This window comes from Aythya ferina (genome assembly GCF_964211825.1).
Source record: "Aythya ferina genome assembly, chromosome: 3".
In the NCBI taxonomy this organism is placed as follows: domain Eukaryota; kingdom Metazoa; phylum Chordata; class Aves; order Anseriformes; family Anatidae; genus Aythya; species Aythya ferina.
In genome coordinates, this window is record NC_140298.1 from 22,926,599 (window position 1) to 22,952,195 (window position 25,597).

The 25,597-nt window shown below is 39.9% G+C and overlaps 1 protein-coding gene and 2 long non-coding RNA genes across 3 annotated transcripts; 1 reads left to right on the forward strand and 2 right to left on the reverse strand.

The window, feature by feature from the left end:
* Positions 1-5,553: 5,553 nt before the first annotated feature.
* On the reverse strand, positions 5,554-6,739 carry LOC311434831. Its single transcript, XR_014691755.1, has 2 exons — positions 6,504-6,739; positions 5,554-6,248 (listed from the first exon to the last, which is right to left on the reverse strand). It is a non-coding gene; the product is annotated as an uncharacterized lncRNA (long non-coding RNA).
* A 119-nt stretch (positions 6,740-6,858) lies between these two features.
* FBXO28 (F-box protein 28) lies at positions 6,859-19,772 on the forward strand. Its single transcript, XM_084515548.1, has 5 exons — positions 6,859-7,084; positions 12,989-13,098; positions 14,078-14,216; positions 16,599-16,794; positions 18,842-19,772. The coding sequence occupies exons 1-5, from the start codon at positions 6,869-6,871 to the stop codon at positions 19,234-19,236; spliced, it is 1,056 nt and encodes a 351-aa protein (XP_084371674.1). The 5' UTR covers positions 6,859-6,868; the 3' UTR covers positions 19,237-19,772.
* LOC311434984 lies at positions 19,176-25,465 on the reverse strand. The gene is made up of 2 exons (XR_014691864.1): positions 25,011-25,465; positions 19,176-23,776 (listed from the first exon to the last, which is right to left on the reverse strand). It is a non-coding gene; the product is annotated as an uncharacterized lncRNA (long non-coding RNA).
* Positions 25,466-25,597: the final 132 nt, after the last annotated feature.

Here is a 25,597-nt window from a genome sequence, read left to right on the forward strand (position 1 = left end):
GCCACCTACCGTTGAAATTGCACCATATCGAACTTCAGAGCTCTCATTTCTGAAGGATAAAGCTTAAGGCTACAGAAAGAAGGGAAAGCTTCTAAAATAAGAAAGCTGGGAGAAGAAGAGAGCAAGGCAAGAGAATTGATCGCCAGAACTCAACTAGCTGGGACACAGCAGTCTTCAGAACATCAACCCTAACCATAACCCAACAGCTAACCCCAAACCCAACACCAACTCTAATCCTAACCCTAACCCTAACGACTTTAATCTTAACACTAATACAAAATGAACCTACCCCTAATGCCTAACACTAACCCTACAAACTAATACTAACCCCTAAGCCTAAACTAACCCCAAACCCAACACCTAACCCTAAACCCTAGCCTTAACGCTTAACACTAACAAGACTAACCCTAACTCCTATTGCCTAGGAATAACCAGAATCCAGTCATAATCCTAACCCTAACCCTAGCCTTAGCCCTAATGCTAACCATAAACCCTAACTCTTAACCTAATACTAACCAGAAACCATAACCTTGTCTCTGACACTAACGAATCCTAAACCAAACCAAAGTTATAACACTAACACCTAACGCTAACCCTAACCGTAACCCTAACCCCTATACCCAACGCCTAACCCTAACAATAACACCTAACCTAAGCCCCTAAATCTAAACCCTAACACTGACCATAACCCTTACCCTAACACCTAACCCTAAAGGCCCTAACCATAATCCTAAACCTAATCCTAACCTTAAAAAAAAATAACCCTAAAAATAGACTTAACCATAACCCTGACCCAAACTCTACCTAAAAAATAATGAGAAACATAACCTTAAAACAAATCTGCTACTTAATACTAGCCCTAGCCCTAAAACCAACAACAAAATTTTCCCTAAGACAAAACATAATTATAAAAGCATAAATATAAAACTAAACCTAAACCTAGTCCTAAAGTTAACTCTATGTCCAAACCCTGGTCCTAGCCCTAACACTACTAGACATAGATCTAACACTACCTCTAACCCTAACTCCATCCTAACACTAACCCTAACTGTAACCCTAAGTCAAACCCTAAAACAAACTTTAAACACAACCCTAAACCTAGCTCTAGCCGTAGCCCTAAATCTTAGCTTTAACTACAATCCTTTCACTAAAAAAAAAATAAACCTAAGCAAAACATAAATATAAACCTAATGCTAAACCTAGTCCGAAACATAATCCTAAAACTAAACCCTTCTCCTAGCCCTAACACAGTAATCCTAACCCTAATAATAATACTAATACTAACCCTAAAACAAGCCACTACACCAAAACATAACCAAAACCCTAACCCTAGCAATAAACCTAACCTTAACCCTAAGGCAAATGCTAACCCTCCCCCACCCCCCAAAATATTCAAAACCTGAACTCTGACCATAGACACAGCAAATCCTAACTCTAAACTAAAAACAAAACCTAGCCGAAACCATACACCAAAACCTACTTCTAACCCTAGGACTAACACTAACCATGACCCTAACACTAAAACCTAACTTTAACCCTAACTCTAAACAAAACCCTAAAACCTAACCCTAAACTTATCCCTAACTCTAACCCTAACTTTAACACTCAGACAAACAAACACATAACCCTAACCAAAAAACTTGCCCTAGCCCTAACCTTAGCCTCCTAACCCTAAATCTATGCCTTACATAAATATACCCTAACTCTAACCTTAATCCTACTGACCAGAAACTAATGATAAAAGCTAAGATTAACCCCAACCCTAAGGCTAACCCTTATGCTAGCGGTCACCATTACAACTAACCTTAATGACACAACCATAACCCTAACCTCTAATCCTAACACCTAATTTCTAGTCCTAACTCTAAAACCTAACACTAAATGCTAATTTTAACCCTAACCATAGCCCTAACCCTAAAACAAACCCTACTCCTTACATTAACCCTAACATTTACACCAGTAAATCCACAGCCTTTCTGATGTGCACCTCGAGGCTGGGCAAGCCTCTTGTGGCCAAGGCCCTCTGCTACCAGACACCCTCTGGGACTTCACCAGCAGCTGTATTACCCTTGTTCCTGAATAGGCAGGTTCTGAGGCCAGCCGCTACACCAGACCAGGCAAACAGCACTGTGCAAGCACACCCAGGCTTCTCTTTCTCTGCTGCACATATCACTTTTGTGTACAGTTGTCCCTGAGCCCAGCTGATGAGCCAGTGCAGAGCAAGCAGCTATGTGTGAGTCCCCAAGCAAGGCTTCAAAAAGGGCAAGAAGGAGTACCCAGGCAACTGCAGACCAGTCAGCCTCACCTCTGTCCCTGGAAAGGTGATGGACCAGCTCATCCTGGAGGTCATCTCCAAGAAGGTGATCAGGAATAGTCAGCATGGATTCACCAAGGGGAAATCACGTTTAACCAATCTGATATCCTTCTGTGATGAGGTGACTGGCTGGGTAGTACGTAATTCTGCAGCCCTCTTTCAGGGAAGGCACTTTGACTCCAAGAAAATAGCAAGGTTATTTGCCTGAAAGCTTGTCTTTTTTATCCCTTAAGTACATCAGCTTCCCTAATAAATGTATTACATGTCTACAAACCCTGACTCTCTTGTGGAGCTGAAAACACTTTTTTGTTCTTTTTTATTTAAAATAGAAAACTATAATTAAAAAAAAGCCTGACTGTGCAACATGCCTAGCCCACAAAAGCTACTCAAGATCATACAGTCCCCATACTTTCAGCTGAGAGAATCTACAGAGAATATGTTTTCTTTCATCCTCACTCTTCTTTTCAACTTCATTGCATGATTACTATCAGATACCTTATGTATGGTATTACAAATAAATCACGAGGTAGATGTAGATTGTAGAGGTGGTTACTCAACCAGCTTTTTATACAACATATAGCAATACTGGGCCTGAAACTAGTTAATCTGTGAAGCATCTATTTAAATATTTATACTGATTTGACAGAACTCATATTACATTCATATATGAAGCTGTAACTCCAAATGATTCAAAGTATTAAGTTATCTTTTACTGGATCAAAAGTTTTAGTTGCAAAACAGGAATCTGTGCAAATTTACGCTCCGGCATACACTTGTTAAAAACAATTTAAAAGGAAATTTCAGTGTGCTTTCTTTTTTATTCATTTTTTTTAGTTCAGGCTCAAAAGTCACAGTCCCTGGATATGCCCCGATGCGACTGTTCTCTGTTATAAGCCAGCCAGGCCCTGTGTTTTGTCTGAGCCTTGGACTTTACTCTGCCTCAGTATCCAGCAGCCTGAATTAATATATGACTTTTCAAATATAACAGTCTGCTTTCAAACTTAGTACCTCTTAAAAAAAGTAAGATTCATAAAGTGAGCAAACTGCTGACACCCCAGAAAAGAAAACCTGCCTCGTGGGAAGGCATTTTCTATTTTTCTATTGATTATCCTAACTTGATAAAACAAATCTGTTTTCCTCCCACACAACTTCTGCTCTTAGCCTTGGTTTCTGAGCACATTACTCCTCTTTGCTCCTATATTCCCCATTAACATCCCTGTTCGTGACCTAGCTGCACACCTTCCTTCAACCTCAGCTCCTGCTACTAGAATTCTTTCCTTTACTGTTGTCTTCCCAGATGTCCACTTGTTAGCTCCTGCTTCAAACTCTCTTTTTCCCCTTCACTGAATTCCTCCCCTTTTCTCACATTTGATATTTACAACTTTCCTTGTATTTCAGGTAGGCTCCCTCCGCTTCCCCATGCCTCTTGGCAATGCTTGCTGCCACACAGATCACAAGGAAAATATTCTATGTAGGTAAAATATTCTACGTAGATTCAGTAAAATTTCACAGTCCCTGCTGTTCTGAACAGACCATACTCAGATCAGTTGGGAGCACAATAAACATGGTTTTATAAGCATGTAGTAAGCTGCAAGAGGCTGAATCTATTCAGGGTATATATGCCTAAAAATTTATCCAACAAATACTTAGAAAACTAATGAGATTTGACAAAGACTTCTGAGTACAGAAATGTGCAGATTATTACAAAGAAAGCAAAATACACACTCTTGGCCCAAGTGGCCTTTCCTTTAAATCTCATATTCCTAGTACAAAGTACAGAGGCATCTTTAAAGGGGCAAAGTAATATATTCCCCCTAACATCTTTCTTGTCAGTCACTGAAATGTTCCCCTCAAAACTTGGTCCAAGTATATTTATCATTATAACATGGTATAATGAGAACTAAGGTTATTTCAAGATTTTTAAAATTCTTACAAGTACTGCAGAAACCTAAAGGAGCAGCAACCCAAATAAAGGTATGTATCCTGCTTTAACTACAGATATTGTCTACAGAGATTGCATGTTACTTCATATGCAATGGAATCTACATAACATGATATCATCCCTTCCAGGGACTATTAAAGTTATCTGGCTTCACCCTATCCCATAGTAACTGCAAAGATAAGGGACAAATGAATCTGTGACAAGGATTTTGTGAAAGTATGTGTGGTGTGCAGTTCTGCAAATTAAGACAGTGATGTACGCTCAGAAAAATGATACAAGATACCTCATACAATTATGTGAATCAAAACGTGTAAGACAGAATTATCTTACGTACTGAGACAGACTTATTAAACAAAAAGTCATTTATGTAGTTGTAGCTAATAATGTAAAATATGTAGTTTATACCATTAATACACTCTACTTACTAACATAATAAACATATAGAAAATGCAGTTTATATATTATTAAACATAACATCAAACATAAAGGAGTACCTCAAAATCTCAAATTTCTCAAATTACAGGACAAAACAAAAAGCATTCTTGAAACTATTTTAAATTATATATGCTTAAGAAGAGGGAGAAAAACACTTGCTTTTAAAATATTAATGGACTGCCAGCACAACCTTCCTGTGCCAAGTCACAAGTTTATTAAGAATTCTCCTAAGTGTGTTTTAAATTGCTGAGTATGCATATGAAAGGAGATCAGGTCCTAAAACTACAGCCATAAAAAAAACAACTTGTTCTAAGATAGCCAGTTTTACAGCAGCATTGACAAGTTGGGGTGGGGGAAAGAGGAAAAACATTTCCAAATACATACATGGCATAAATTGTTTTGCTTCAAAAAAGGAAATACCAAGTGTACATTTTTGGAGTGCCATTAGGATGACACACATAAAGGCTTGCCCTTGCGTTTCCCCTGCTTCCAAGGTGGTTTTTTTTTTTTTTTTTTTATATTTTATTTCAGTGAATTTCTTTCTTATAAGAGGCAGGTTCCAGGTGGGTTTCTGAGGAAAGAGGAAAGTTGCAAATAAAAAAGGTCACAATTAAAATTCAAGAAGAAGAAGCCTAGAAGAAAAGAAAAGAAAAGAAAAGAAAAGAAAAGAAAAGAAAAGAAAAGAAAAGAAAAGAAAAGAAAAGAAAAGAAAAGAAAAGAAAAGAAAAGAAAAGAAAAGAAAAGAAAAGAAAAGAAAAGAAAAGAAAAGAAAAGAAAAGAAAAGAAAAGAAAAGAAAAGAAAAGAAAAAGGTGTAGGGATGCAGGGGTACTCCAGGCAGGTAGTGCTTTAGTTCTGTAACAATTAAAGCTGTTCTACCTTGTAGTACAGTTACTGTAATGAGCAGTCCCACTCACCACAAACATTTTATGACTTTTTCCCATATGCTTTTCTACTGTCACTTCCAGCATTCATACAGTGATTTTTTTTCTTAAGTCAGCTTTAAGGAGCACCAGTTTCCTAACGAAACGTGCATGCTCAACACTACTGACATGAAAAAGGAAAACGCCAAACAACAGCAGCTGAAGGAAAAGAGGAGACTGGCACTGTACTTTTCAACAGTTGTGCCTTGCTCTGCCACAGAAACGGTTGTGAAGCCATGGTGCAAGTGCCCATGACCCTACTTAGAATTATCTAGGAATATTCTAGAAACAGCCCTTGGTCCCATCCCTTTGCTGCTCCAGATATAGCTATTATGACCAAGACACCTCACTAATATCTACATAACTCTTACGCTGGTGAGAGTTACGTAGTTGCACCTCACTTTGTAGGTGCAGACATGTTTCTCCTTACTGTAGCTCACTCTCTGGAATTAAACCTCATTGTACCAGGCTGCAGCATTGTCTGTGCAGCTGCTGCTATTCCTATAGCGCTGGGGGAGCCTTGTTGGCTTCTTGCTCAACAGCAACTAGGTCTCCTTGAAGCTGTTACATCCTTGGAGGCCCTTCTCACACTGTTCCCACAGCATCCTTGACTGCCTTACTCTTGCTTCTGTTCCTCTGTAGAGTGAAAAAAAAATAGAAAACACAGAAACCTGTAGCTTTACGACTGGTGTAAGATTAACAAGGACAAAAACTAAACAAACAGTCATTTGCTGCTGGTTTATCGAGCTCAGCGTGCCATTTCCAACTGCAGCGGTTGCATTATGTGCGGGGTGTGAGGGACCCATCAGATACACAGTGTTATTTCCCAGTGCTTCCACACACCATTATCAAACTGTCTGTCCTTTAAAAACAAACAATTTGTGCTTTTACCCTCCACCACACTGGCTGACACTGGCTGTCCTGCTTCCTGGGCATGCTATGCTTAAGACTGCTCCCAGTTATTCACTTGTGGTGCACGTCCCACTACTTCAGGGAAGCTCCAAGCAGCCCCCACCACATCCGTGCCACTACAGGCCCCCTTCTACAGCGGCCCCACGGGGGTCTCAATGCCCGGCCGTGCCTTTTTTCCCCAGTTCCCCTCCTGATCCCCGGGGACGCTGCGTGAACAACCCCTCACTCCACCCCTGCCCACCGCCCTCTGCCGCCCCTCAGCGGCGGGGCGGGCACGGCGGGCGGAAGCGGCGTCATCGGAAGCCCCCCGCTCCTCCCCCGGCGGAGGCAGGCCGGGCTCCAAGATGGCGGCGGCGGCGGAGGAGCGGCTCCTGTCGGAGGGGGACGGCGGCGCCCTGTGCGCGGCGCGGCTCTCCCCGACCCCGCTCCCGCCGGCTCCCGAGGCCCCGGCGCTGCTGGAGCAGCCCCCGCAGAGCAACACGCTGATGGGGCTGCCCATCGTGGCCATCGAGAGCATCCTCAGCTTCCTGTCCTACGACGAGACCAGCCAGCTCCGCCTGGTAGGGGCCGGGCCGGGCTGGGGGGGGGCCCTGTGGCGGCCGGGCCCCGTGCCCGGGGGTGCGGAGGGGCCGGGATGAGGCTGGGATGAGGCTGGGGGGTTTTTAATTCTTTACGGTGCCCGCCGCTTTGTGGCGGGGGGCGTGGTGGTGGAGGGGACAGCGCCTCGCGTCCCGCCTGTGGGGTTATTGCTGCTCGGGGGGGGGAGGCCCAGGGGTGCAGGGGGCGCAGCCCCGCCTGTGGGGCACGGAGCGGAGCCCTGCAGGCCCGAGGGGCCGCCTGCTGCTCGCAGCCGTGCTGGCGGATCGAAGGAAAGGTGCTGCCTGCGCTGCCAAGCATCGTCATGTCAAAAAAAATAAAAGCTCACGTGTCAACGAGGAGATAGGTGTTTAGCAGTCCTGAACCGCCTGCATGGAGCCTCGTGTAAAGCGTGGTCACGATGTGAGCATAACGGGATCGGCTGCTGCCTTGCTCCATTTCTGAGGAGATCGTCAATGGAAACACAGCGATGGAGCTAACATGGGGCTTATGTCGCCCTTGGTGAACTTGCCTGTGCTGCTGCTATTTTAAGAACTCACTAGCTTAAACTAGGTAGTGTTACAAGCACATTTCTGCAGAGAATTGGGCTCTGCTTGTCCTTGATCAGCAACCTGAAGTGTGGCAAGCTGACTCTACCTTTAAACTGAAAGCTCTTCGAGCAGAAACTGTTTTTATTTGTACTGCGCCAAACACGCTGTGCCTAAATATTTCTAGCATGCTGTCAGCCTAGTAATCTCAGAAGGCTTTTGCTTCTTCTCTAAGAGTAGGTAGGGGATTTGTGGAAAAATACTTAGTACAGCTTTTTTTGGATTGCAGCCTTTACAGCTTGGATGACAAGAAGTATGTGTGCTGTTTGGGTGTGCTTAGTGCTGTATGGTCTGTATTGCCACACTGGGCACTGTTCACTGCAGTTTTCCCAATGCATTTTATAAATGGTAGCTGTGAGAACTGTCACTAGTCAGTAGGAGGATTTTTCTTCTCGCAAGGGTAACTTAGTGTTTGTAAGCAATGCTTTGTCAGCAGGGAAATTCAGAATAGGAAAAACGCGTGTGTAAGGACTAAAAGAGCTGTTTAACTCTTTGTGCTTCTTACCAAGTGAAACACCTCTTTCATGTAACACAAGTCCGTTGTTCAAGAAGACTGTCATTTGCAGAAGCTTTAGAAATGGCAAAACCAGACCGGATAAGTATCGACTTAGACACACATGGAACAATACTAGATGTAAAATGAAGGAAACTATTCAGTTGATCTTCTCCTCTTTTTATTTTTGAGTGACAGCCAAGAAACTTAATTTGCATCACATTCCACATTTTACCCTTAAGATACATCAGAAAATGTGAGAATTATTCTGAGATGAAAGTACACTTGTCCTCGTTAATCAGCACTAATGTCAAGAATCACCTTCTGTCAAGAAACCCTTCTTTGGCCTAGTCAAAAGTGTGGCTCATAAGCACGTCTACTTGGATCAGCTAGGTCTTCTGGTTTGCCATGCAGAACTAAAAGTGTTCTTTTGGCAATTCATGCAAGTTAAAAGTGTGCCCCAGAATGGACTCCTTATTGCACGTAATGCCACATTGCAAGGGGTTGAAATAGCTTGGAGAAGGTAGGAAGATGTGATCCAGGACATAATTGACCTAAATAAAGCTTGATCATACATATATTTGGCAGTAAGCATGGGTTCCCTAAACAGATCAATTTGAATGCATTTTCTGGGGCTCAGCGTTGAAGAAAATGGATGTCCTAATCCTTCTCTTTGTGGATCATCTTAGTGATCGTCTTGACAGATGCAAACAAAGTCTTTTGAGTTGAATGCGTGTTGAAGCTAGAGCGTGCGCTAGACTAAGGAGTTGGCTGTGTGGGAGGGGATGGAACACCAGCAAGTTTTCAGATTAAAATAGAGGTAGGAACCTGCATTGTTTATGTAGAGTGCAATGAGGTGTATAATCTAAGGCTTAGGAAATATAAGTCTGTTTCAGTGACTGAAGAATGAGGTAAAGGATGTTTCCTGCTTATGATTACCATTGGGCAAAGCAAGAGCATGGGCCTGCCCATGTACGAAGAAGCACTTGCTATACTTAACACAATGCCTTCTGCTGTGCCTGATGTCACAGCATTTTAAAGCATAAATGAGGTACCTAACTGGTTAAGCAGAGGAGGAGAGCTAGACTAGTGGAGACTAAACAAGTAGGTGTTCAGAATGCAGTCATGTCTGAAATTATGCCTTAATGCAAATCTTGAGGTATCAATCTTCTGTTCAGAAAAAGTGAATGAAAAGCAAAGGAACAGCATTTTACTTTCTGACGTTTTGAATATTTACTTAACCTAGTTCTTTTGATACCTTGTCATAAGAGAAATGCATAAGATCATTATGGCTGAAGCTGTAATGCTCAGGAGGAGGTAAAGCCTAGTATGCAGGCTGATGTGGAAGCCAGTGTACCTTCCAGCTTTTGAATGGTTATTTCACTGTAATATTTTTTAGTGTCTGTACAGAAGCTTTAGAATTTTGACCATGTTTTTGAGACGGCAGAGCAGTTCTGAGACAACAAGATTATTGGAAGGCAGTCAGAAAAGCAAGTAAAGCGTTGTTATTCAGGTCATAAGCATGAGAGGGGAACACTCTTGCTTTATTCTGTAGGAAGCCTTACATGCTGTGGATAGGAGAATGGCTGTAGGTTTTCATTCATGCTTTGGCATCATCCTGGAACAAATCATTTTACTGAATTATGCCTTATTCATATTATGCCATATTCACGTAAGTTAGGCCTCCACTTAGCCAAATAAAATGGAGCAAAATGTAAAATGGAGTCAATACTGCCTTCTGTAAAGCACTTTGAATTCTACTGATAAAAGTATGTGTGTGATTTCTTTCTGTTAAATAGGATGACATCATGTTTGGAAGAAACACTCCTCATTTTGACATGAAACACTTGAAATGCTCATTCTAGAGAAGGACGATCGGTTTTGAGCATGGATACCATATAACAGTTTACAACGGTGGTGATACCGCGATGAACTTTGATCAGTTGACCTGAAACAGTAGAATGGGCTTGTGCTGCTTTGTTATCTTTAAAGATGCAGTCAGCTAAGAGGATGAGAGTTGGATGCTTCCAAAGTGGGGTAATAACGAAATCCTTAGTCTGAGCTTGGAAATAGCACTTCCATTCAGGCTGTTACTACAGTGAGCGTGACAGAAAACAAACACTCCATGATTAAAAACAATCTATGAACTCCTCCTATGAAGATAAGGTTATCTTGGATTCTGACACGCATCATAAGTGTCTTAAATTGTCCAGCCAACCCACATTACTGTTCTGCTGAGCACAAATAAGGACGGACGTCCTTTGGACGGCACAGCTTTAATCTTCACAGTTTCAGTAAATCTGTATTTATAGGCATTTATATTTTCAGGCTTCTTGTTGAAGTCATTAGCATTGTTCTTCAGCTTACGAAGGCATTATGAAATAAGGTCCTGTGTAGCCTCTAAATACCTAATAAGTACAGCACGTAATGAATCTAAATAATTTAGTTTATTTTTTTGCTTTCTGTTTTGACAGTGGTCATCTGTTAGTGAAGCTGGGAAGAAGTAAGACATGCTTGAGGAAAGGGAAGCTGGTAGTCCTCTACTAGATTGTGTCAGTTTGGTCACAAATAAAGTGGAAAATCAGTTCTTTTACAGAAGTAGTTATTGTATGCAAGTCACCATGCTGAGAAGCAGCTGCCTTCTCATTCTGGATTTTGTGTGGACCTTGGAACAACTTTTTAACACTGAAATTTGAACACAGTATTCTAGTTGGACCTGACATTTGAGGAAGCTTGTACTGTTATAATTTTATGGCTAGAATAAGAAAATATTCCAAAAATTGGCAAAAACAAATTGAGCAAATTTGAACTTTTGTAATTTCTTACAGTCTATTGACACGGCCTGTAGCTGTCTTGGACCAGCGTGATAATGCTGCTTTATATAGGACTGCTAACTATGCAGTCTAAAACATGTATTGTTCTTACAGCTTCAGATGCCATGTTCTTAAATGGTGCGATCGAGAACCAGCTGAGAACTAAGAGGTGACTGGTAAAATAAGATGCAAAAGCTTCTGTTTTCTGGTGGTATCTGTTTAGTCTCTTAGGGTTCTAGTCTGTTTATATGACAAATACGGGCGGTGTCCAGAAACTGGAGCAAATAATTCTTCATTCTGAGAAGTGTAAGCAAATGAGTTAGATTGGAAAAGGCAATGTTTAAAAATCTAGTGCAGTTTGTGTTAACCCATGGTGGCCTACCTGCTCGCTTGGATGTGCGAGCTTCAACGCAGTAAAAGGTACTTTCTGCCACCAGATGTCAGTATAAACATGATTGATATCTGCGCTTCTAAAGTTTGTCACTAATAATGTATCTAGGATTGCATGTTCGTTTTGGTTTTCTTCTGCTGAACAATTGCATAGTTAATGTAGCCTGTGTGCAAGTACTTATTCCTATTTTGGTTGTTTGATATCATTAGAACTAAATGTAAGCTGTGAAGTCTTATACTTTAAAATGGTGTCAGATCGAAGCATCACTAATGCAGTTAATATCTTAGAAGAAATGTGAGAATTTCATCCTTGTTGTAGTTGAAGGGCTAGCGTTATGTTTCATCCACTGGAAAAAATTTAGCTAATTCTAGTGAATGTGGGGGACAAGTATACTGAGACTACCTCTGGAGTTAGTGTGACTGGTGGTTATCCTCCTTCGACTACTCACAAGGAAGATTGAATGTGAAGAAACACGGACAGACTGACAACCGTTACTTAATGTCTCAAAGACAGATGTGTTTGAGAAGAGTCAGTGCTTACTCAGAGAACTTAGACTAGCTGTGACTAGAGAGATTCTCTGTGGTTAAGAGAAAGTAGAACTTCTCTAAGTGGTACCTTCCATAGAAGCAAAAAATAATTGGTGGCTTTTCTAGAAGTAAGAACCTTCTTTCTCAAGATACAAACTATGTAGATTTCAAAGCTATGAAATGAGTACTGGATGGAGAGCAAGGAGTGTTTGTTTAAATAAATTTAAAAAGAGCAAAGCTGTTCAGTTGGAAAGTGGGGTCACACTTGGAGTTGTGCACTTTCATGTAAAAAAAAAAAAAAGCAGTTTGAAAGGACAGCTGGTTAACCAATCTCTTGCATCATCAGAGCTGTGAATTGCAAATACTTTAAACTTTTGTACACGTCGGCTTTGTCTCGTGACTGGTTACTTTTTAAGGTTTAAATGTAGTAGCTCGTTATGGCATCTGCAGCTATTAACGTCCTTTCTCCCTAAAGCTGTGAAAAAAATGAGGCTATCAGTATGCAACATAGCCAATAAGGGAATCTCTTAAATAGAGAGGACTTATATACAAAACGGAGTCTTGCTTCATGTGCACTGTAGTGCTTCATTCTTTAATTTTGTCTGTCTCCAAAACCTAAGTCCTAAATGTTGAAGGAAAAAACATACTTTCTTGGTTTTAAGGCATCTTTATGAGACAACAAAATATTAACTTTATCTATCAAAATCACTCTGGAGAACAAGTTAGAATCTAGAAACAGGCATTTGCAATTTTGATTATTATCAGAGGGAAATCATGTCTACTTATATACGGGTGGAATTTGGACTACTGTCACTTGTTAGGCAGTATCAGAAGATTCGTTTATTAACTGTGGAATGGAGCTGCTCCTTTATGGGGTATCATGGTCACTGTTAGAGATGGTGATACATTAAGCTGCACTGCAGTTTCTGTGTCTTGAAATGGAAGAAAGAGAATCTAGTACTGCTCAGCAAGTATGGATAAGATAAAAGTGACTTGTGGTATTATTTGAAACTTAAGGGGTGTCTTGTGTGTGTGTTTTGTTTTACTTAAATACAGGTTTGTAAACGAATGGACTTGGTTTGCCAGCGAATGCTGAATCAGGGATTTCTAAAAGTGGAGAGATACCACAACTTGTGTCAAAAGCAAGTTAAAGCTCAGCTTCCAAGGTATGTACCAGTTAAAACTGTAGCTAAACCTCAGAGTGCTAGATTCTTTTCAGCATAATGCTAAAAAGGAATTTCTTGCTAGCTAATTCAGCTTAAATATCTTGAAAATTTGAATGTTTTTTCCTTTTTTTTTTTTTTCCAAACCACCATAAACCTAAGATCTAATAACAAAATAATGTTGTGCATGAACGTAACTTGTGGTATACAGTCCTAGGAGCTGGAATACTGGAAAATGTGTCATAGAAAAGAAGGGCCCTATATTACTCAACCCTTCTGGCAAAGCCAGGAGGGGTTCTTAGGAGTGGATAAATGCCATTCTTTTACAAGACAAACTGCCTTTGGTGGTGATTTGTCTATGACTGATTAAAAAAGCAAGTTTCTTCAGTGCCAAGGATTAAATCAGGGAAAGGGAGGGGGGTTAATGTGTGAGCATTACTGGGAGCTTAAGGTTCTCACTAAGGCAGTGTCTTTTCTCCTCTTTCCAGAGAATAAGTGCAGTTGCTGCTGCTATGTCCTGTCAGGTTTCCCATTCAGGGTGAAGAAACTAAATGCTACTTACTGTTGTGATCCTTTCTCAAAAACTTGTACCTCAACTTATATTTTGTAACAAGCAGTAATATTGTATTAAATTTGTGTATTACATTGAGATACTAACTGTAGGCATATGCCAGGATAAAAATATGCACCATGACTCAGTGTCTACTGCTGAAAGCCTGTTCTTTGAGTCCTAAATTACATACAGTGTTTATGGATCATGTAAGATGTGGTAATTATTTAGAGAAAATACTGTCTTAAAAAAAGTGTACTAAATAATTACTAGCTGATTTTTAATCTATATCACTTTTTTTTTCCCATGCAGACAGAACAATGTTAGTGGTTGTTTTCAAGCCTCTAAAGGGTTTTAAGGATAAATGAGTGTTAGGGTTTTATTTTGTTGACTCACTGTTAAATTACTCTCACTTAATGGTCTGTCTTCTAGACGGGAGTCAGAAAGAAGAAACCATTCATTAGCTCGTCATGCAGACATCCTTGCTGCTGTAGAAACACGACTTTCTCTGTTAAATATGACTTTCATGAAGTATGTGGATTCCAATCTCTGCTGCTTCATACCTGGAAAGGTAAAATGTAGACTAAATTATGTGAATGTTTATGTTTTTACAAAACATGATCACATAACTTAAATTTGTCCCGGCTGTCCCACATTGTATAATGTATGTTCATACTAAAACTGTTTCTCATACTTAAAACACACAAGCCAATACTCTGCTATAGCAGTCAGTCTGAAATGAAAGAACCAGACTGTCTCAGTACTATTTTAAATTTTATTTATATTTTCCCTTAGGATTTTTATGAGAAGCCAGGATACATAGGGTTTAATTCTGAATTTTAACTGTACAAAACAGTTGGAGGCTAGGTCATCAGAGGATGTAATACCTTAGACCATGTATACACTAGGGACTTGGTCAATGAAGAAGACTTTAAGGACCTTTCTTAAGGTTCTGAGTACTTCAGGTTAATTAAATTAAGATACATAGTATGCAGAAACTCTGTTCATTGTGATAATGAATGAGTGTCTGTACATTAGATGGAATATAAGTTTTAAGTGTAGATAAACTTTGTTAAATAATATTACTACTAAACAATTCTGGTGTTTCAGACTGCTACCCCAACATAAAGTATAAATTATCCAAATGAGATGTATGACAGTGATACCACTATTTTATAAGCTGTGAAAACGAAGGTATACAGAAGGAAACTGACAAAATCATAATCTGAGGAAGGCTGTTATAGCCTAGGGTTGAAACGAGATCTGTGAACATAAGCCTGATGTTCGATTCATTGATCTTTCTATGTGAGGTTTGGATCTGTTGATATAAATTTTTAAAGGGAAGAAAACTGAATTGCACTGGGACAAATGCGAGTTAGCTGTTGGGTTGAGATGAAGCATGGCAGGCATTGCTGCATTCAGTAAGCAGGATAGGCTATCAGCATGATTTTTTTCTTTTTTAATCTTGAAGAGGTAATGATTTCTACACACAGTTGTTGCCTTGATACTAAAATTATTAGTTTATTATATTTACGTTTATTTACATTTATAGATACTGCATGTATATATATATTTAAAAACACTGTAGTTTAATAAAAGTCAAATAAACTTAAGGCCTTGGTACTCACATTCTTAATAGAACACAAAGAAGAAATACTGCCCTACTTTTTTGAGGGATAGACAGAAAGGCGATGCTCAGGCTAGACCTGAGGTGTGCAGGAGCTGTGCAAATGAGCTTACCAGCTGTTTTCATTCTGGGCACTGAGTCATAAAGGCCTTGTTTGTATTCTGATGTAACAGCTAAAGAGATTTTTATAAATTATTTACTTGGTATACAAGCCTGATGCTGCTGCTTTCTCTGCACAGTTATCAATTCACCAGAAAGTCATGTCTTGGTCAAGCCTACTCAAGGCTTAGTGTTTACTTGAAGTGTGTGGTTTCCCCCACCTGTCCTGTTTCCCTCAGGAAATTTCCATTTGAAAGAAGAATGCAAAACTTTCAGGATGTTAATTTGTGTTAGAACATGTGAATAAAAGGTGGATAAAATTAGAGAAGTCTTCTGTAAGCTTGTTGCATGATGGCACATTTCAGTCATATCTAGGATTTGCAACTTTTTAGCTAAGCTTCCTTTATTAAAACACAAGATGCAGCTGTGTTGTCTTAATGATGATTCTAAATTCTTGTGATCGTAAGCCATTCTTAGTCATGTGCAAAATACCTGGCTCAGTAGTTTCTGTACTAAGAAGCCAGCACTCCTATCTGGACCTCCTTAGACTATAATTCATTAGATCAGCAAGGCAACTTTCATCTCTCCTAAACAACAGGCTTGCTTTTCAAGCATATAAAGAAGGTGCTTATGTTCTCTGCTAGTTGTGGATTGTTATTTCATAAATTAATACATTGTGCATGTAATCTGAATTTGCAATGTTTTGGGATCGTGCAGCTGAATTCATGTAAATACATAGAGCTCTTCAGACTGACATGACTATAATTACTGCTATTCCATTCATATGTTTTATATGGCTCACGATTGGCTGTGGGAATGACTGCTCTGTTGTGTGGCTTCTACTATCTTGCTTATCCAAAAATAAATCGTTATGCTCTACTGAGCACATAAAACTCAAGTATGGATGCAGTAAAACAATTTCACACAAAACGTGTTATTTCATGAATTTGAAGAGAGTCATGATATCTCAAGTGCATGGTTTCTCTGGTGTATCACAAACAGGACTTTAGTTCTTTATCAGTGTTTTGAAATTAAGTACATCGTGATATACAAGAGTAACAGTTATGTAGTAAAGTATGATATAAATATCATATTTGATTTTGCATTGCTGTTGGTGCTGCAGAAGGTCCTGGAACTGGAATATGCCTGAATATGCCAACACTCTTAGAATGATGTGAAATAATCTTCCTTTTATCAGAAAAAAATAAATATTCTTAAATGTTTTAGGTAATAGATGAAATTTACCGTGTGCTAAGATATGTAAACTCTACAAGAGCTCCTCAGAGAGCTCATGAAGTTCTCCAGGAACTAAGGGACATTTCTTCCATGGCTATGGAGTATTTTGATGAGAAGATTGTTCCAATACTGAAAAGGAAGCTGCCTGGGTCAGATGTATCAGGACGTCTTATAGGAGCTGCCCCAGGTATTAATTCCAACGTGTAGTTGAGGTGTTTTTGTGTGTGTTTTGTTTGTTGTTGTTGGTTTTTTTGTGTGTGTATATGCAAAAACTCACAGCACTGTCTTTTTAAAGCTCCATCCCTTAAATAAGTGAGCTTTATCACATAAGTATTAATGATACTTGTTTCTTAAGAATGCCAACTGTGAAATTCATTTGCTTTGTAATTTAAGGAGGCTTTGTATTACCAAAAGAACGGTCACTTGAATGTATGTTATAATTATGCATAGTGTGTATGCGTTAAACAAACGCTTTTGTGCCACCAATGAATGAGACTTTCTTATTGCACTTGGTTGAAATTTGGCATATGAGATAACAACTCAAGATGCCTTTTATATTTAGTATGATCAGCAAATCAGCCTAAGATGTTACAGTGCATACAGAGCTAGAACATACTTGTATGTGCTTTTTTTACACTTTGCCAGGGCACTAAGGCATATACTAACAAGCAAAAAACTTGTGAATAATGCTGAAAAGGCGATTAAGATAAATCTATAAATAAATAAGCTGTTTCTTTGTATGACCTGTCAGACTTTCTCTAATTTTTGTCAAACAAAGTTTAACATAGTTATCCCATCTAATGGCCAGAAGCAAAAGTTTAGTAGAACTGCAGTGTTTTCCCTTTACTGAAGTTTGTTCAACACTGTTGGGTAACCTTAGGAACTGTGAAGTAAATTCTCTGAAAAGATAACTTAATAAATAAATAGACCCTAAGCAAAAATGATAGGCCTAACTGTAGGAGCTGCTTGTTGTTTCTGGTATGTCCTGTCAATCCTTTTAGCCATAATTGTGTATACCACCTCTTAATTATATCCTCTTAATTATATCTCAGTTTCACTGAGTCTCTCAGCTATGGGAGCAGTGCCCAAAACCAGTATCAATTGGTTCTCCAAACCCAAGGCTTTATGTGGCATAAACATGCCTACCTTGGGTTGAGGGAAGGAATAATCTACCTAATGGCAACCCTTTAGTGTCAACTAACCGAAACTATGCTGTCATCGTAAAGAAAAAAGAGGAGGAGGATGCCTGTTCAAGGCTGTTCCAGATTGTTCTGTCTTTGTAGTGCTTGAAAGTTGTATCTTACTTGCACTGTACTGGTAGAAGAGGAAAATGATAGAAAAAGTGATCGATCCAATTTATGACAGGAAAAAAGTGAAAGAAATGATGCAGCAGCTGTCAGTGTCCTTGATTTGCAGGAACTTTACCAAAAACAACAAGCCCAAGCTCAAAACCCCATATAGTTTTAGGGTTTAGGAAGAATAAGCATACAGCAATGTGGGAAAAAAATCCCCTTCCTGAACAAAGTTAAAACTGAAATACCTTGCTAAGGCCTGGAGCACAATTTTTTAGATTTTAGCTGTATACAACTATGACAGCAGAATTGTACTGCTTTACTGAAATATTTAATATAGCAGTTCTGTAATACACTTAATTTATGGCCATGTTGCTGTGGGTTTTTGACATAACATTTGTAACCCTAAGTCTAACTGAGAGCATAATCCCTCTATCATTTTTGATCCAGCAAAAAAGGGGGGGAGGGGGATCATATTTATATTTTCAGTAGTACTGAAAACAACTTATCATTCATTTTCTAAGTATTTTATATTAAAGTAGTTGGGCCCTGAAATACCATGTGCTCTCATTAGACACTTAAGTAGCTGTAAGTCAGTTTACATGTTCACCTAACTTCCAGCCAGTATTCAGATTCCTATTTGGGGTGTAGAGATAAAGAAAATATGAAAACTGGGATACAATTTGTACTTCTGTCCAGAACCCAGCGTCCCTCCAAACCCTGCATGACCCCACCTAGAACCCAGCGTCCACGATCCTCTAGAACCCAGCCCTCCCACCTGGAACGCTTTGCCCCCCATTCCTCAGAACCCAGCGTCCCCCCTCCCAGAACCCAGCACCACCCATTTTTAAGAGAAAAGCAGAAACTGTGTCCCAGTTCTCATTTTTTGTGTTCCCAGTTTTCTTTCTTTCTTTTTTTTTTTAATCCCAACTTTCTCTGCAGTTCCAGGGCCCTCAGCAGCACTAACAACCATGCAGCTGTTCTCCAAGCAGAACCCTTCGAGACAAGAAGTCACCAAACTCCAGCAGCAAGTAAAAGCCAATGGTGCGGGCGTGACAGTGCTCAAGCGGGAAATCTCAGAGCTTCGCACCAAAGTGCAAGAGCAACAGAAACAACTCCAAGATCAAGATCAGAAACTGCTAGAGCAAACACAAATCATAGGCGAACAGAACGCCCGACTGGCTGAGCTTGAACGCAAGCTGCGAGAGGTGATGGAGAGCGCAGTAGGAAGTTCTTCGGGCTCTGGCTCAAACGAACAATCTCCTAGAAAAAGGAGGAAGGCGGTTGAATCCACAGACTGTCCTAGGAAATCTAAACGCCTTCGAAACAGAAAATAACTTGGGAGTAAATGACACCTTCAGGAGGATACACTGCTTCAGTAGCCCAAGCAGCTCTGCTTGTGTGGATACTGTGACTAGTTTCATGGTGTCCCTTAGGCTGCTGGCTCTTCAAAACACCACTTAGACTCGAACAGTAATTTTCTTTCATTAAGACTTTTCCCCTGCTTCCTGTATGGGTGGGCCTAATGCACAGGATCTTTAAGATTTGCAATAGATACATACTAACCAGACCTGCTCTGTTACATTTTGAAGGGTTAATTATTTTTTTTTCTGTGCAGATGTGTTTAAAGTAAACTTATTTGTGTTTATGCATATGTTCACATAAACTCTTAAATAAATTCAGTCTTAACTGACGAAAAAGTTAAGCTTAAAAACAGATGTCCTGTTCACTTGAAGAAAAGACCCGCTTTTAAAATCCTGTTTTAGAGAACTTGACCTTTTTTGTTACAAGTGACCTTGTCTGGAATGTCTGAAAAGCAGTTAATACTTTTTTGGGATCTCTGTAATGAGTAAAACTGACTTCTTAAGCTACAGTACTGGCTATATATTTTTGTAAACTTAACAAGGAAGGGCCTTCTATCCAGTCTTCGTGTGCGCACACCCTAGTAATTCTTAGGTCCTGGGAGCCATATTCTATGTTTGCATGGATAGATGCATGTACAGCTTAGCCTGCTAAAAGCTCTTGCCTGAAATTGTTCTAAATTCTGGGAGAGAGTACAGAGACCTACAAAGCAATTTCTTTGTTCCTCAGCCATAACTTAGCATCAGCTTTCAGCACAACTGCTTTCTTCAAATGAGGTTGTCTTATGAAGCTAGTTGCAGGAGGACTTGAACCCAGGCTGTCTGCCACTTTCACTGCCTGTAAATTGCAGGTGTTGCTAGCCAAAGCTGGAGAATTGAGAAGCTGCCTATGCATCGCTTGATTCATAGGCCAACATCTAAATAAATATTAGACACATTGTCCCTACAATAACCGAACTCAGGGGGACATAATCTGAATGAAATGCTGTATTATGGAAAAACTTAAACTATTTTCTGTGTATGTGTTCGGGGTGGGGTGGGGTGGAGATTTCCTCTGTAATACTGATGACAATATTCTAGCTTTCTTTATCCTAAAAGGTAAATCACTTCAGACAAAGCTTTAATTTCTTTTGCACTTCTGTTTTGAGCTTGTAACTGGAAAAGCATGTCTTGCACTGTTCAGTCTCTCTGGTCACTTTAACAACCTCAGAGTTGTGTACAGTGATTTTTTTTCCCATCTGTATATTTTTGGAACCTTATACAAATACCATTGTCCTTGTTTTTGTTTTATTGTACTAAACTATGTAGCTTTATCATTTGACTTACGTTTTTTTTTTTTTTGTTGTTGTTGTTGTTTTTTTTTTTTAATCAGCTGCTGGTTTGGGTTTAGGTGGTACTGAATTCACCTTGATGTGGCAATGAAAAGCACAGATGCTGCTTTTATGGCTGTTCAAAAGCCTAATTCTATAACCAGAGAAAATACTATACTAATACTATAACCAGTGCAGGTTTTTCTTATGGTTTGTGTAGCTGTCAGCATAACACAGTAGTTATGCTAAAATCACCAAACAAATCAGAAATCTTCTGATCAAATGTTCTGGATCTGTAGAACTGTCATTTTTTCCTGAAACGGAAGCTACAGCTTTTGCTTCTGGAACATACTAACTCGTATCAGAAGTAACACTGCAAATGCCTAATTTTTTTTGCAGACATTTAATTTTCAAATAAACTTGTTTGCCAGATTGAGGCTTTTAAGAAGTTATGTTTCCTAAGAAAAGCGTGGAGCAAATGGTACAAGGTTATCTGGGGGAGAAGTTGAACTGTTAAAAGGATGACTTGCTATTAGTGGTCTTCCATGGCTCTTAATTTTTTTTTTACTGTTATAGGTCTTTTGAAGAGAGGTATCAACTGTGCAGTTTTAAAATAATAGCATATACTTCTTTTAAATCGTAATTTTGAATGATTCTAAAGGTCAGCGTAAGAGCTGTAATTACTTTGTGTCACTCGGTACAAATTCACTTAATGGTCTTTCATAATGACAAATTCATGTAATAGTCTAATTACCAGATGATGTTTGTGGTTAAATACTTCTAAACAAGTATAAACCTGTGAAGTACATTTATTGAAAAGGCTTATTCATACCTATCTTAATATACCTCAGTTTTAGATTCTTTATTCACTTCTACAAGATGCAACGACATTCCTCCCTTCACAACATACAAATAGTTTCAGGTTAATGGGGAGTACTGTTTATTTGTATGTCTGTGAACTTCTATCTGTAGAAACTGAGGTGGAAAGAACGTCCGTGTATTTATTGTTACATGGAATATTCTCTGTGAACAGTGCCAAGTTGGAACCTTCAGCTCAAGGAAGTGCTGTGTGCTGCAAGTCAGCAGGTGCATCCTGCTCCTCTGCACCCTACCAAATATAGTCAAACTGAACCAAGCCCACTGAACTTCACGGACAGAGGGAAGGCTTACAAACAAGCTCTGAGAAATGCCATCAAGTACACAATGAAGGTGTACAACCTATTTCATTTCCACTTCCCAGGGAGGGGGAGAGAGGTCAGTGATGGTCCTGAAAAGATGGGAGTATATACCAGTACTACAGAAGTAATGATAGTTCAGACAAAATAGCTGGAACACGAACTTCTGATGCTGTCTTTTCCCTTATTTAATAATAATAATATAAGAAAAAAATGGCATTTTGCAATATATGAACAAGTCGATAAATAGGTTATAGTAAAACTAAATCACTTGATTTTGCAGATTTCTGTGCAAATTCACAGTGCTTAGGATGTCAACCTACAGAAGTGCAGTGATAGCAAGCAGTGACAGCAATCAGTGATTGTATCAAGGAAGAACCCCTCGCTGGGGAGACTAAGATGTTTTTATGAAGTAACATGAAAACATTGTTTTATTTGCAGCCAACTATCAGATTGTGCAACAAGTTTTATGACATGGAGCAAGGGCTGAAACAGCTCCTCAGAGTTGAAAGTGATAGTACTGGTCTTCTGGAGTTAGTTTCTGAGAATTGCTTAAAACTGAGGCTGGCCATCCTTTTTGACCTTTTTTTTTAAAAAAAAATAATAATAATAATAATAATAGTAATAATAAAGAACCAGAAGTTTTCATTTCATAGGTTTTGATTTTTTTTTTTATTATTAAAAAAAAAAAAAGTTTGGGTATCTAATGAACATGGTGAAAATGATATCAGAAGACTAGAAGCTGCACGGTGATCCTTTTTTGAGGGAAAAGCCATTCGCAATCATATCTTGCTCCCCAAATTGAACAACCTGTGATTTTTCTGTGAATATGTAAATACAGAAATACAATCACCTTCTGAACAAAGGGTAATAGATGTAATAGGTGAAAGCCCTGAAGGAAGAAAGGCACTACCTGCTTAACAAAATAAATTTATCAGATTAATGACTAGATAGAAATAGTAACTCCTTAAATTTCTAACACTCTTAGCATAGCACATTAATTTAATCACAGAAGTTTATTAATGTTATGAGGATGTCTTTTCATAATTTCTTAATGTGACAGTTAAGGCTGCATTGAACAGAACTTAGTTGCTCTTACTGCAATCTTCCAAGAGTTAACTAGGGAGCACTTAGATTACCTAGGGAATTTTGTACATTAAGGGCCTCTTGAAAAGAGTATGGCATGGGAGCTGTAAAATCCATCTTCAGAACAGAGAAGACTACCCAATTTGTTGGTAATCCTGATGGTTTTAAAAAGGTAACCGATCAATTACAGTGATGGATCATTCATACATTCATCAGTAAATTTAGTTTGGGATACTTTATAGTGATTTGCCTACTAGTTGTGAGCTATTCTGATACCATTCCTTCGCTGCTTTATGCTGTATCCAGACCAACCCTGTTGTCCACGTGCTCTCTGCTGTTGCAGAGGCGTGCTGACTGCATCACACCTTCCTGGTTAAGCAGGGATGTGCTGCCAGGTTTGGTTTATGTGTAACTAAACACTCCGCGATTTCTGTTCTAGCCTTGTGCTGTCTGAAGACGTGCTAGGTACTGGACCTCTCTGTCTTCTGAAGAGAAAATGCCAGGTACAAATACTGCTTGCTGAAGACCTAAAAAATCTGGATTTGTTATGTGGACTGCCTTAACCAAAGAAAGACTCAGTGATTACATAGTAAATAAAAAAATAAACAAACATTTGCACTTTAAGATGCTTGGGCAACTAAATTTTCTAAAACTTTCCTATTTAATATATTTCCCAGCTATTTAAGCCATGTTTGTCTGATAGGACCATTTAGTTTATAAATCTGGAATCTTTAATCAATTTTCCCTCTGAAACTTGTGACTTCAGAAACCCACAGTGCAGTAAATATGCCTGAATGATCAAACACCAGAACGATCATATTCTCCCTCTCCTCCAGCTATCACCTTTCTTACCAGCAGACATTCACACTTTTAGCAGTATCGTTCCAATGGATGAGAAGGTCCTTGGTGCAATGACGGATAGCAGTGCTAAACCTGAAAATACAACTATAAGAGAAAATTTCCAGAAACATTACATACAGTGTTTAGAGTGCAGCTGAGTGAAACACCCATGATCTTGGCAACTTTGCACTCGGTCTTGGTACTGATAGCACAAAAGTACTTCCCGGCCTAATGTGAAGGAGTCAGTGAACAAAAAGTAAAACTTTTTCTAAACATCCCTTGCCAGGACAAAGTGCCATGATGAAATTTAGACATCTGTTTATGCTGCAGCAGTCCTCAGAAAGACTACAAAATTAGATCACGTGGCTAAGCAGAGAAAAGCTGTGAGTTAACTTACCTCCTTTTTTTCACTTCTAATTCATATTTTAACATACACAGATTAAAAATGCATGCAAACAAAACCATTTGCTGTTATGTTTTACAGATCCTGTGCTTTGTCCATTACTTCAGATCATACCATCTTCAAGTGGGGATCATATTTCCCCTGTTTTCACAGCTGCACCTGTGACTTTTAGCAGCTTGCATGTATTAGCCTTTTTTATTATTATCAATAAATTTTAAGTGAGTCAACATGAGCCTTGAGATACCTGTTAATGTCATGAATAAGGTCTTACTTTCTTTGTGGTAACTTCTGTTGTTGTTATCACTACTGTTGGTTATTTGAATATCAATGGATTTATGGACAACTAAAATTCCAAGCAATAGTTGTTTAACTTCTACATAAAGTAATCTTTGTAGTCAAACTGCTCACAGTTAAGTGTAATAAGAAAAATAGATGCAGGTGCAGATTACATTGAGTTTAGTTCTTACAGAGCAGTTTGTCAATGAAGTTCCTAAAACATCATAGATACATAAAGGTTGGAAAAGCCCTCCAAGATACCTGGTCCAACCATCTCCATACCACCAATGTCACCCCCTAAACCATGTCCCCAAGCACCACGTCCAACCTTTCCTTGAACACCCCCAGGTGACTCCACCACCTCCCCAGGCAACCTGTCCCAGTGCCTGACTGCTCTGAGGAGAAATGTCTCCTCATTGCCAACCTGAACCTCCCCTGCTGCAACTTGAGGCCATTCCCTCTTGTGCTATTGTTTATCTGCAAGATAAGCAGTCTTCTCAGCTCCCCACCGCTTCCTTTCAGGTAGTTACCTTCACAATATGTGAATAAAAAAGACCTTGGTGCAAGCATTTTTAATGGTAATTAGGTATCTTTAGGCACCTTACAAAAATTTGTATTTTGGCCAGAGGCAGCTAGTCCTTACAGCCACACACGACTTACCTTTGGAAAAGAGAAAGCATTTTTTCAGGAACCACTACACAGTGCTGTCGTATGCTTTTCCTATTTTCAGCCTTGCTTCCTAAGAAAATGAGTCATATGGGACTTCATTGTCTCCCTATGTACGCCTAGTGACTTTTGGACACGATGCCTGACGGAAACCTCCCAGATAGTTAAAACCACGCGAATTTAACTGAAGCTGGCAGGCGGCTGGGCCAGATCAGCGTCTAACTAAAGGGAAAGGCAGAACCGTCCTGCTGTGCCTCAGCCCGGCTCCAGACCTGCTGCAACGCCTCGCTGGAGAGCCCGTGCTGAGGGGCGGAGAGGAGCAGGCGAGGGGCAAACCCAGCGCGTGGGGCTCGGGCGGCGCCTTCCTCGCCCTTTCGACCATTTTGAGCTACGCGGCCGGCAACGAAGGCGCCGCCGCCTCAACCCTGCTGCCTCACAGCCCCCCGGAGGCCGTTGCCGGGCTCTCCCCGCTGGATTCCCTTCCCCTAGCGGTGGAAGCGGGGCCGTGAGGCGGCCGGGCGCTGCCTCCACCCCCCCCTCGGCACCCCCTGAGGCACCTCAGGGCGGCTCCGCCCGGCCCC

Excerpts from the sequence above, each read along its gene's own strand:
- FBXO28 (XM_084515548.1), top strand. The coding sequence starts at position 6,869 with ATGGCGGCGGCGGCGGAGGAGCGGCTCCTGTCGGAGGGGGACGGCGGC. Across the intron at positions 7,085-12,988 it reads AGACCAGCCAGCTCCGCCTG|GTTTGTAAACGAATGGACTT; the intron begins GTAGGGGCCGGG and ends ACTTAAATACAG. Across the intron at positions 14,217-16,598 it reads GCTGCTTCATACCTGGAAAG|GTAATAGATGAAATTTACCG; the intron begins GTAAAATGTAGA and ends TAAATGTTTTAG.